The 13,988-nt window shown below is 35.4% G+C and overlaps 1 protein-coding gene across 1 annotated transcript in view; it reads right to left on the bottom strand.

Moving 5' to 3' along the window:
* The window catches only part of LOC143224774 (putative 3',5'-cyclic phosphodiesterase pde-5), a 33,116-nt gene extending 23,687 nt beyond the window's left edge, over positions 1–9,429 (bottom strand). The window contains exons 1-3 of the mRNA XM_076453458.1: positions 9,375–9,429; positions 9,123–9,173; positions 7,081–7,139 (exon numbers count right to left, since the gene is read on the bottom strand). Coding sequence (XP_076309573.1) covers positions 7,081–7,139 — 59 coding nt within the window. The 5' untranslated portion in view covers positions 9,123–9,173; positions 9,375–9,429. The remainder of the gene's footprint in view (positions 1–7,080; positions 7,140–9,122; positions 9,174–9,374) is intronic.
* Between the last annotated feature and the right edge of the window lie 4,559 nt (positions 9,430–13,988).

Genomic DNA, 13,988 nt, shown 5'->3' with positions numbered 1-13,988 from the left:
GTAGTCATTATCAATGATAGTTCTACTGTAGTCATCATCAATGACAGTCCTGCTGTAGTCGTCATCAATGAAAGTTCTACTGTAGTCATCATCAATGATAGTCCTGCTGTAGTCATCATCAATGATAGTCCTGCTGTAGTCATCATCAATGATAGTTCTACTGTAGTCATCATCAATGATAGTCCTACTGTAGTCATCATCAATGATAGTTCTACTGTAGTCATCATCGATGATAGTCCTACTGTAGTCATCATCAATGATAGTTCTACTGTAGTCATCATCAATGTTAGTCCTACTGTAGTCATCATCAATGATAGTTCTACTGTAGTCATCATCAATGATAGTTCTACTGTAGTCATCATCGATGATAGTCCTACTGTAGTCATCATCAATGTTAGTCCTGCTGTAGTCATCATCAATGATAGTTCTACTGTAGTCATCATCAATGACAGTCCTGCTGTAGTCATCATCAATGATAGTCCTGCTGTAGTCATCATCAATGACAGTCCTGCTGTTGTCATCATCAATGATAGTTCTACTATAATCATCATCAATGATAGTTCTACTATAGTCATAATCAATGATAATCCTGCTGTAGTCATCATCAATGATAGTTCTACTATAGTCATCATCAATGATAGTCCTGCTGTAGTCATCATCAATGATAGTTCTACTTTAGTCATCATCAATGACAGTCCTGCTGTAGTCGTCATCAATGACAGTCCTACTGTAGTCATCATCAATGATAGTTCTACTGTAGTCATCATCAATGATAGTCCTGCTGTAGTCATCATCAATGATAGTCCTGCTGTAGTCATCATCAATGATAGTTCTACTATAGTCATCATCAATGATAATCCTGCTGTAGTCATCATCAATGATAGTCCTGCTGTAGTCATCATCAATGATAGTTCTACTGTAGTCATCATCAATGATAATCCTGCTGTAGTCATCATCAATGTTAGTCCTACTGTAGTCATCATCAATGATAGTTCTACTGTAGTCATCATCAATGATAGTTCTACTGTAGTCATCATCAATGACAGTTCTACTGTAGTCATCATCAATGACAGTCCTGCTGTTGTCATCATCAATGATAGTTCTACTATAATCATCATTAATGATAGTTCTACTATAATCATCATCAATGATAGTTCTACTATAGTCATCATCAATGATAATCCTGCTGTAGTCATCATCAATGATAGTCCTGCTGTAGTCATCATCAGTGATAGTTCTACTGTAGTCATCATCAATGATAGTTCTACTGTAGTCATCATCAATGATAGTCTTACTGTAGTCATCATCAATGATAATCCTGCTGTAGTCATCATCAATGATAGTCCTGCTGTAGTCATCATCAGTGATAGTTCTACTGTAGTAATCATCAATGATAGTTCTACTGTAGTCATCATCAATGATAGTCTTACTGTAGTCATCATCAATGATAGTTTTACTGTAGTCATCATCAATGATAGTTTTACTGTAGTCATCATCAGTGATAGTTCTACTGTAGTCATCATCAATGATAGTTCTACTGTAGTCATCATCAATGATAGTTCTACTGTAGTCATCATCAATCTAACAAAATGTTGTTAGATATTTTTATCGGTAAAAACAAAGCATGAAGCAAGAACTGTAAAATACATTGTAGCTGATAAGTTGGTACCAGTAAGTGTGTAATACTAAACCATCACAAACACTGTAAAATACATTGTAGCTGATAAGTTGGTACCAGTAAGTGTGTAATCCTATAACCATCACAAGCATTGTAAAATACATTGTAGCTGATAAGTTGGTACCAGTAAGAGTGTAATCCTAAACCATCACAAGCATTGTAAAATACATTGTAGCTGATAAGTTGGTACCAGTAAGAGTGTAATCCTAAACCATCACAAGCATTGTAAAATACATTGTAGCTGATAAGTTGGTACCAGTAAGAGTGTAATCCTATACCATCACAAGCATTGTAAAATACATTGTAGCTGATAAGTTGGTACCAGTAAGAGTGTATTCCTAAACCATCACAAACACTGTAAAATACATTGTAGCTGATAAGTTGGTACCAGTAAGAGTGTAATCCTATACCATCACAAACACTGTAAAATACATTGTAGCTGATAAGTTGGTACCAGTAAGAGTGTAATCCTATACCATCAAAACACTGTAAAATACATTGTAGCTGATAAGTTGGTACCAGTAAGAGTGTAATCCTATACCATCACAAACACTGTAAAATACATTGTAGCTGATAAGTTGGTACCAGTAAGAGTGTAATCCTATACCATCACAAGCATTGTAAAATACATTGTAGCTGATAAGTTGGTACCAGTAATAGTGTAATCCTATACCATCACAAGCACTGTAAAATACATTGTAGCTGATAAGTTGGTACCAGTAAGAGTGTAATCCTATACCATCACAAACACTGTAAAATACATTGTAGCTGATAAGTTGGTACCAGTAAGAGTGTAATCCTATACCATCACAAACACTATAAAATACATTGTAGCTGATAAGTTGGTACCAGTAAGAGTGTAATCCTATACCATCACAAACACTGTAAAATACATTGTAGCTGATAAGTTGGTACCAGTAAGAGTGTAATCCTATACCATCACAAACACTGTAAAATACATTGTAGCTGATAAGTTGGTACCAGTAAGAGTGTAATCCTAAACCATCACAAACACTGTAAAATACATTGTAGCTGATAAGTTGGTACCAGTAAGAGTGTAATCCTATACCATCACAAACACTGTAAAATACATTGTAGCTGATAAGTTGGTACCAGTAAGAGTGTAATCCTATACCATCACAAGCACTGTAAAATACATTGTAGCTGATAAGTTGGTACCAGTAAGTGTGTAATGCTAAACCATCACAAGCACTGTAAAATACATTGTAGCTGATAAGTTGGTACCAGTAAGTGTGTAATGCTAAACCATCACAAGCATTGTAAAATACATTGTAGCTGATAAGTTGGTACCAGTAAGAGTGTAATCCTATACCATCACAAGCATTGTAAAATACATTGTAGCTGATAAGTTGGTACCAGTAAGAGTGTAATCCTATACCATCACAAGCATTGTAAAATACATTGTAGCTGATAAGTTGGTACCAGTAAGAGTGTAATCCTAAACCATCACAAGCATTGTAAAATACATTGTAGGTGATAAGTTGGTACCAGTAAAAGTGTAATCCTATACCATCACAAGCATTGTAAAATACATTGTAGCTGATAAGTTGGTACCAGTAGGAGTGTAATACTAAACCATCACAAACACTGTAAAATACATTGTAGGTGGTAAGTTGGTACCAGTAAGTGTGTAATCCTAAACCATCACAAACACTGTAAAATACATTGTAGCTGATAAGTTGGTACCAGTAAGAGTGTAATACTAAACCATCACAAACACTGTAAAATACATTGTAGGTGGTAAGTTGGTACCAGTAGGAGTGTAATCCTAAACCATCACAAACACTGTAAAATACATTGTAGCTGATAAGTTGGTACCAGTAAGAGTGTAATCCTAAACCATCACAAACACTGTAAAATACATTGTAGCTGATAAGTTGGTACCAGTAAGAGTGTAATACTAAACCATCACAAACACTGTAAAATACATTGTAGCTGATAAGTTGGTACCAGTAGAGTGTAATCCTAAACCATCACAAACACTGTAAAATACATTGTAGGTGATAAGTTGGTACCAGTAAGAGTGTAATCCTAAACCATCACAAACACTGTAAAATACATTGTAGGTGGTAAGTTGGTACCAGTAAGAGTGTAATCCTAAACCATCACAAACATTGTAAAATACATTGTAGGTGATAAGTTGGAACCAGTAAGAGTGTAATCCTAAACCATCACAAACACTGTAAAATACATTGTAGGTGATAAGTTGGTACCAGTAAGAGTGTAATCCTAAACCATCACAAGCATTGTAAAATACATTGTAGCTGATAAGTTGGTACCAGTAAGAGTGTAATCCTAAACCATCACAAACACTGTAAAATACATTGTAGGTGATAAGTTGGTACCAGTAAAAGTGTAATCCTAAACCATCACAAACACTATAAAATACATTGTAGGTGATAAGTTGGTACCAGTAAGTGTGTAATCCTAAACCATCACAAACACTGTAAAATACATTGTAGCTGATAAGTTGGTACCAGTAAAGTGTAATCCTAAACCATCACAAACACTGTAAAATACATTGTAGCTGTTAAGTTGGTACCAGTAAAAGTGTAATCCTAAACCATCACAAACACTATAAAATACATTGTAGGTGTTAAGTTGGTACCAGTAAGTGTGTAATCCTAAACCATCACAAACACTGTAAAATAGATTGTAGCTGATAAGTTGGTACCAGTAAAGTGTAATCCTAAACCATCACAAACACTGTAAAATACATTGTAGCTGATAAGTTGGTACCAGTAAGAGTGTAATGCTAAACCATCACAAACACTGTAAAATACATTGTAGCTGATAAGTTGGTACCAGTAAGAGTGTAATCCTAAACCATCACAAGCATTGTAAAATACATTGTAGCTGATAAGTTGGTACCAGTCAGAGTGTAATCCTAAACCATCACAAACACTGTAAAATACATTGTAGCTGATAAGTTGGTACCAGTAATAGTGTAATCTTAAACCATCACAAACATTGTAAAATACATTGTAGGTGATAAGTTGGTACCAGTAAGAGTGTAATCCTAAACCATCACAAACACTATAAAATACATTGTCGGTGGTAAGTTGGTACCAGTAAGTGTGTAATCCTAAACCATCACAAACACTGTAAAAAATACATTGTAGCTGATAAGTTGGTACCAGTAAGTGTGTAATCCTAAACCATCACAAATACTGTAAAATACATTGTAGCTGATAAGTTGGTACCAGTAAGAGTGTAATCCTAAACCATCACAAACACTATAAAATACATTGTAGGTGATAAGTTGGTACCAGTAAGTGTAATCCTAAACCATCACAAACACTGTAAAATACATTGTAGGTGATAAATTGGTACCAGTAAGTGTGTAATCCTAAACCATCACAAACACTGTAAAATACATTGTAGCTGATAAGTTGGTACCAGTAAGAGTGTAATCCTAAACCATCACAAGCATTGTAAAATACATTGTAGCTGATAAGTTGGTACCAGTAAGAGTGTAATCCTAAACCATAACAAACACTGTAAAATACATTGTAGCTGATAAGTTGGTACCAGTAAGTGTGTAATCCTAAACCATCACAAACACTGTAAAATACATTGTAGCTGATAAGTTGGTACCAGTAAGAGTGTAATCCTAAACCATCACAAGCATTGTAAAATACATTGTAGCTGATAAGTTGGTACCAGTAAGAGTGTAATGCTAAAGCATCACAAACACTGTAAAATGCATTGTAGCTGATAAGTTGGTACCAGTAAGAGTGTAATCCTAAACCATCACAAACACTGTAAAATACATTGTAGCTGATAAGTTGGTACCAGTAAGAGTGTAATCCTAAACCATCACAAACACTGTAAAATACATTGTAGCTGATAAGTTGGTACCAGTAAGTGTGTAATCCTAAACCATCACAAACACTGTAAAATACATTGTAGCTGATAAGTTGGTACCAGTAAGAGTGTAATCCTAAACCATCACAAGCACTTGTAAAATACATTGTAGCTGATAAGTTGGTACCAGTAAGAGTGTAATGCTAAAGCATCACAAACACTGTAAAATACATTGTAGCTGATAAGTTGGTACCAGTAAGAGTGTAATCCTAAACCATCACAAACACTGTAAAATGCATTGTAGCTGATAAGTTGGTACCAGTAAGAGTGTAATCCTAAACCATCACAAACACTGTAAAATACATTGTAGCTGATAAGTTGGTACCAGTAAGAGTGTAATCCTAAACCATCACAAACACTGTAAAATACATTGTAGCTGATAAGTTGGTACCAGTAAGAGTATAATCCTAAACCATCACAAACACTGTAAAATACATTGTAGCTGATAAGTTGGTACCAGTAATAGTGTAATCTTAAACCATCACAAGCATTGTAAAATACATTGTAGGTGATAAGTTGGTACCAGTAAGTGTAATCCTAAACCATCACAAACACTGTAAAATACATTGTAGCTGATAAGTTGGTACCAGTAAGAGTGTAATCCTAAACCATCACAAGCATTGTAAAATACATTGTAGCTGATAAGTTGGTACCAGTAAGAGTGTAATGCTAAAGCATCACAAACACTGTAAAATGCATTGTAGCTGATAAGTTGGTACCAGTAAGAGTGTAATCCTAAACCATCACAAACACTGTAAAATACATTGTAGCTGATAAGTTGGTACCAGTAAGAGTATAATCCTAAACCATCACAAACACTGTAAAATACATTGTAGCTGATAAGTTGGTACCAGTAATAGTGTAATCTTAAACCATCACAAGCATTGTAAAATACATTGTAGCTGATAAGTTGGTACCAGTAAGAGTGTAATCCTAAACCATCACAAGCATTGTAAAATACATTGTAGGTGGTAAGTTGGTACCAGTAAGAGTGTAATCCTAAACCATCACACCGTGATTGAATAATTAGTTTTATTTTTTTTGTTAAGAGCAGAGTTTCACTTCTGACTGTTTGCATCCTACCCGTTGTAGGTATCAAAACTCGATATTTAGCGTGATAAGCTGAACCACTATAGGAGAGAATGTTAAAAGCTATGAAAATAGAAAGATGTAAGACAACTGAAGCGTTAGAAACTTCCAATTATCCGTTTGCTGGTTTATCCGTGATATGAGGAACGTCATAGCCTTAAAACGGAAATGACGTCAATAAAACAGTGCTGTACCTATATTTTTTTGTGCCCAAATGGATCACTGATCAATATTCTGTAATCGTCCACACCGTCATATCCACAATGTTTGTAAACGTGATTATTTTATAATTAATGCAGAATATTTTCTGTTCGTTTTAACCCATTTTCTTGTTTTAATAAGTTAAATATCATTCAGTTTGTTTGTTCTAGGTAGCTAAGAAATGACTTTTCTCTCTCTCTGAGTTAGTCCTAAATCAAACTCACCTGACAACAGCCAATAATAAGTTGTTGAGTTTCCTCTGTCGCGCCATATTGGTGTACATCTGAAATTTTGAACATGAAGATTATGAAAGACAAAACGCCCAATATTATTATCAGCTTACATACAACTGGTGAATATCAAAGGACTCTAAACATAGTTAGCAATATCAGTAAATCGCAGGAAACAATTAGAACTTTAAGAAAACCTAATAAAATCAAGAGATATTAAATTAATTTTATCATATATTATTATAACGAACCCCTTGCACTGATTAAGTAATTAAATGTTAAGACAGTGAGATATGCTGTCTTAAATTAAACGCTAAGACATGTTAAGAGCCAGTCGATCCAAGATCATACATTTGTTTGTTTTGAATTTCATGCAAAGCTACTCGAGGGTTATCTGCACTAGCCGTCTTGCCTTAGCAGTGTAAAACTAGAGGGAAGGCAGCTAGTCATCACCACCCACCGTCAACTCTTAAGCTACTCTTTACCAACGAATAGTGGGATTGATCGCAACATTATAACACCCCTACGGCTGAAAGGGAGAGCATGTTTGGTGTGATAGGAATTCGATCTCGTGACCCTCGGATTAGAGGTCGAGTGCCTTAATCACCTGGCCATGCCAGGTCTAGAATATGTCAACCTGGAGAAATTACTAGGCATACCTAGTATGTTGGGTCATGATACAAGGCCAAGGTTTTCCCATAGAAATCACTAGACAGCTCCGGTATGGTTGACCATCAGACAAGGACTAAGCTTCCCCATAGAAATCACCGACAGCTCCGGTATGGTTGACCATCAAACAAGGCCTAAGCTTTCCTCGAGAAATTATAAGACTGCTATAGTATGGTTGACTATCAGACAAGGCCTAGGCTCTCCTACAGAAATTACTAGACAGCTTTCTTATGGTTGGACATCAGACAAGGCCTATGTTTTCCTATAGAAATCACTAGACAGCTATGGTTTTATTGTTGACCATCAGACGAAGCTTAGGGTTTCCTATAAAATTTACTAGAAAACTCTGATACTGTTGGACATCAGACAAAGCCTATGTTTTTTTGTATAACCTAAAGAAGGATGGAGCTTAAGGTATTTTTACAATATAGATGAACGGTGGGATGATCTGATTGTTAGTGATGCTTATATATGTGTATTTAATCAAGTACGTAAGGTAAGATTGTGGTAATATAATGATATTAATGTACCGCATCACTGGTACGCAAACTTTTAATGGTGTCCCCTCACTAAACGTATTATGTTGTCCCCTTACTAAACGTATTATGTTGTCCCCTTACTAAACGTATTATGTTATCCCCTTACTAAACGTATTATGTTGTCCCCTTACTAAACGTATCATGTTGTCCCCTACTAAACGTATTATATTGTCCCCTTAATAAACGTATCATGTTGTCCCCTTACTAAACGTATTATGTATTTTGTCCCTTACTAAACGTATTATGTTATCCCCTTACTAAACGTATTATATTGTCCCCTTACTAAACGTATCATATTTGTCCCCTTACTAAACGACATCATGTTGTCCCCTTACTAAACGTATTATGTTGTCCCCTTACTAAACGTATTATATTGTCCCCTTACTAAACGTTATTATATGTTGTCCCCTTACTAAACGTATTATGTTGTCCCCTGCTCCCAGTATAATTTTGCACACTGTACATAATATATTTTTCCACTTTAATTGTTCTTACTATATTAATTAATACCAGTAACATTTATACACTAGTTTTAAAACATGTTTGGTTTAAAATTTCTACTTTCAGATGTAATTTACATGTTCTAAGTTGTGCTTCCAACCGCCCCTCCCGACTCTCCACGTCCCTCTTGGAAGAGACGACCCATAGTTTGAGTACCACGGCCCTATTCGACCACACAAGTCTAACTTTTCACATTAATATAAACGATTCATTTGAATACTATTACTACTACATTAACTCACAACAATAAAGTAACTACACCTAGGTGATCGTGCACGCTAGCAAACCATGACAACGAATAAGTTAATTATTAGATTTTAATTTTACCTCGGCGTAATGTAGAGCAATACCTCCCCATACCAGATAGCTGTTGATGATCTAATAAAACAATAAGGACCACACGTGACTTTCTGTTTTAACATCATTGGTTACAAGTTACCCGCTATATTAAATTAGCTACGTTATTTACTAGACGAATTTCTAGTTTTCTCTATAAAAATAGTTTAATTTAAATGGTTACATAGCAACTGTATGGATCAAACAACGGATCTGTGGCTAATGATAAACACCTGTTATTACCTCCTCGTCTTCCTCGTGGAACGGTCCTTCTTCAGAATTCCGGTATAATTCGAGAACCCCCTGTTTGAAATGAAGAAATAATCGTAATTATTGTTTGTTAATTCAAACGAAGGAAACAAATCCCTGGCTCGATTCAAAGCTCTGGATATAGAGTTCTGACAAAGGTGGCGACCTCTCACTTACCGTTAGATCTCACATAATACGAGAAAATTACAATTATTAACTAATATTGTGTTGTGTGAGATAATTTTTCTTACTTCGATTCTATTTGTTTTTTGATGAGTTATACGATTGGTCAAAAATTCATTTTAAGTTATAACCTTTAGCTAATGGCCAATAGCAGGCTAGCGTCGGAGCATGCGCAAAACGCATTTTAAAATTGCACTACAACTATTTTATACATATCACGCTTCGAAGGTCATTGTTCATAGGTCAGTGGCCCTTCATTAAAATGGTTCTCGCCAGATCGAGAAAGTAATGAATCCAGAAGATGGTCGACATGTATCTAGCTTGTTGGTCTTTGAATTTCACGTAAAGCTACACGAAGGCTATCTGTGCTAGTCGTTCCTAATTTAGCAGTGTGAGACAAAAGGGAAGGCAGCTAGTCATCACCGCTCACCGTCAACTCTTGGGCTGCTATTTTATCAAGGAATAGTGAGATTGATCGTGCCATTATAACGCCTCCAAGCCTGAAAAGGCGAGCATGTTAAGTGGGATGAAGATTCGAACCTGAGACGTTCAGAATCAAACAGCCCAAACACCTGGCCAAGCCGGGGCCAACTTGTATTTATGGATATCGCGAGCAGTGCAAATGTTATTATTCTATTTTTCTTTCTACACATTAAAACATATTCAGCACGTGCGCATTATGACGTAAGTTACTTTACTCTGTTAATACACTACGCGCACATTTTGTCGAATTACCAAACTGACTGAAACTAAAAACAAGTGTTAAATTAGAGTTTCGGTTTTTGCTGGTAAGTTAAAACTGTAAAGGTGGATAACTGAATTTAATTTTTTTAGGTTAAAACACCTGGTTAAACGTGAACTCGTGACCTCACAAATCAACAGCCACAGCTTATAGAAGTGGTTTTAATCACCTGTTAATTCCCCGTCTGGTTGTTGAATGGGATGTGCTAAGATGAAAGCTGCCGAATCCGGGTCGACCATCGCGCCATCTGGAAATCTAGGATCCTACAGAGAGTCGAGATTCAATGAAACCAAAATTAATAACTTGAAATTTAATGGATTTAGACGACTAGCTTTTATTTATCCACTTAAAAAAAAAAAACTGATGCTTTTACAACAATGTAAAAACATGTGCGCTATTACAGTGGTAAAAATGAACTGGTCATATGGTAAACGATGTTTTTAAACTACATTTATTTACTAATCACAGAAATGGGTTTTGCGTTTATTCAAAAAATAGAATTTCTAGAGTTTCATACTTAATCTTATTACGTAATTGCTAATCATTCACGTGGCTTTAAAATATTCCATTTTTACTACCAGATTATGTGAACGAAGACGATTACCATAACAGCAGGCCCGGCATGGCCAGGTGGTAAAGGCACTCGACTCATAATCTGAGGGTCGCGAGTTAGAATTTCTGTCACACCAAACATGCCCGCCCTTTCAGCGGTGTGGGCATTATAATGTGACGGACAATTTCATTATTCGTTGGTAAAAGAGTAGCCAAAGAGTTGACGGTGGGTGGTGATGACTACCAGCCTTTCCTCGAGTCTTACTCTGCTAAATTGGGAACGGCTGGCGCAGATAGCCCTCGTGTAGCTTTGCGCAAAAATTCAAGATAAGTAAATAAACAAAACATAAGAGCGTAGTGACGTTAAAAAAGGCAGCAGGACGCATGCGCAGCAATAGACTCTGCCGAATGTATTATGTTTGTTTGTTTTGAATTTCGCGCAAAGCTACACGAAGGCTATCTGCGCTAGCCCTCCCCAATTTAACAGTGTAGGATAGAGGGAAGGCAGCTAGTCATCACCACCCACCATCAACTCTTGGACAACTCTTTTACCAAAGAATAGTGGGATTGGTCGTAACTTTATAACGCCTCCTGCGACTGAAAGGGCTAGCATGTTTGGTGCGACGAGACTCAAATCTGCGACCCTCAGATTTGAGAGTCGAGTGCCTTCTTCCACCTGGCATGCTGGGCCACTGTATTACGTTAACCAAGTAATCACGGAAAATATAATAATTTGTTTACTGGAGAAATAAATTACGTCATCCTCTTTCCTTGGTTCGACAAAGAAAGGTAGTAAATTTAAAATGTGGTAAAATATATTTACATTTTGAATTGTTATTTATTACAAATATTATACCTGTTCGTTTCTAATTCTTCGCTGGTTTTGAAATATTAATTTTACTTCATATTTCTAAATCACTAGAGGGTGCTCTGGTCGTTTTATGCATGTGCGATTGCATTCGTAATAATTTATATATACATAAGGCTCAAGAAAAGACAATATTAATTAAATTGTTGAAAATAATAGAGAAAAATTAAATAAAAACACAAACAGCTGGACTTGTTCTTAATCTATTTCACCCAAAAGCCTTTCTTTGAGATATGTATATAGAAATGTCGTTAAATAACAAACCAACCGAACCTTCTAGATACAATACCAAACATTGCATCTCATTTACAGAAATCTACAATCTGATATATATAAGTATAATAGTACCGTCTGTTGACTGTTATCTATATAAATGTAATAGTACGGACTGTTTTACGTCCATGTAACTACTTTACAGGTTGTGGATGTTCATTAGGTTTATTCGGGGGTACATATGAACTTCCAATTTTGCGTTTTGCAGTTTTTATGAGATTTTTGCTGCTTTCCTACTACTTCGCCCCTGTTGATGGATCTTCACAAAATCTAGAATGAACGTTTGTTAGGTCCATGCGAATACATAAATAAATAAATTTATGGTTTCGCATTTTGTGTTTTACAGTTTTTAGCAATTACATATATACAAGAGAAACAACTTTTCATGTGCTGAAATAACCTTTAGTCGATCATGAATTTACATAACTTCCGGCCAGGGGCGGTACTGCACCTAGTAAAACTATTATATAACAATGCGTTACTACTGTATTACTGAAACAGAGAGACGTTAAAATTAAATATATAGCTATAATAAATGTTATATAGATACAGGTACGTATAATAATATGTATTGTTTGTTGCTACAGAATGTACTAATTACATATAATAATATGTATTGTTACTTTACAATACCACAGTACATATAATAATACATGTATTATTATTGTTGCTATAGAGATACAGGTACGTATAATTAGAGTATTGTTGTTGCTGTAGAGAATACAGGTACGTATAATTAGATGTATTGTCGTTGCTATATGAATACAGATGTAATAAGACGCATTACCGGTACGGCTACCGAACTGCTATAGAGATACAGGTACCTGAAATTAGATGTATTGTTGTTTATATTGAAAATACCGGCATTTTATTTAGATGTATTGTTGTTGCTATAAAAATACCAATTTTTGTATAATTAGATGTATTGTTGTTGCTATAAAAATACAAGGTACATTATAATTAGAATTATTGTTGTTGTTGGAAACATACAAGGTACGTATAATAAGATGTTGTGGTTACCGCGTTGGTTATAGTGAAAAGAACTAAACATATATGTACTAACAACTATATTTATCATTAGTTTCACGTATTTCTCACCGGTTCTCCAGTGGCTATTCTTACTGGCTCTGAGTTTCTCGCCACAAAAGCTGTGATATTTGTTTTCCGCGTGGATGGAATTTTACACGAACTGTGCCTTCAGAGCTATGGTTAACATATTAACTGGTTATTTAGGAAATAACTTGATGCACAAAATGTTTCACTTTAATACTATCACTTAAGTTATAAGACAAATAACTGATATCAAATGTTTTATCATAATAGGGTGAGTGGATTGTTATATCACTTAGCACAGGATTGAGTGGTTAACATATCATAACGGGATTGAGTATGGTTAACACATCATAGTAGGACAGTGTGGTTAACATATCATAATGGGATTGAGTATGGTTAACACATCATAATGGGATTGAGTGGTTAACATATCATGGGATTGAGTATGGTTAACACATCGCCAATGGGATGCGTTAGGTTAACATATCATAACGGGATTGAGTGTAGTTGCATATCATAACGGGATTGAGTATGGTTAATTCAACATGTCATAGCAGGATTGAAGTATGGTTAACACATCACCAATAGGATTGAGTGTGGTTAACATATTATAACGAGATTTGAGTGTGGTTAACACATCATAACAGGATTGAGTATGGTCAACATATCATAACGGGATTAGTATAGTTGGCACATCATAATGGGACACAGTTGGTATGGTTAACATATCATGCCAGGATTGAGTGGTTAACATCATAACAGGATTGGTATGGTTAACACATCATAATGGGGGATTGAACACATTGGACAGTATTAACATATCATAATGAGATTGAGTATGGTTAACACATCATACCTGGGATTGAGTATGGTTAACACATCATAGCGGGATTGAAGTATGGTTAACACATCATAATGGGATTGAGTATGGTTAACC

The sequence above is a fragment of the Tachypleus tridentatus genome, chromosome 1 (genome assembly GCF_004210375.1).
Source record: "Tachypleus tridentatus isolate NWPU-2018 chromosome 1, ASM421037v1, whole genome shotgun sequence".
Classification (NCBI taxonomy): domain Eukaryota; kingdom Metazoa; phylum Arthropoda; class Merostomata; order Xiphosura; family Limulidae; genus Tachypleus; species Tachypleus tridentatus.
This window is presented reverse-complemented; position numbering and strand designations above follow the sequence as displayed.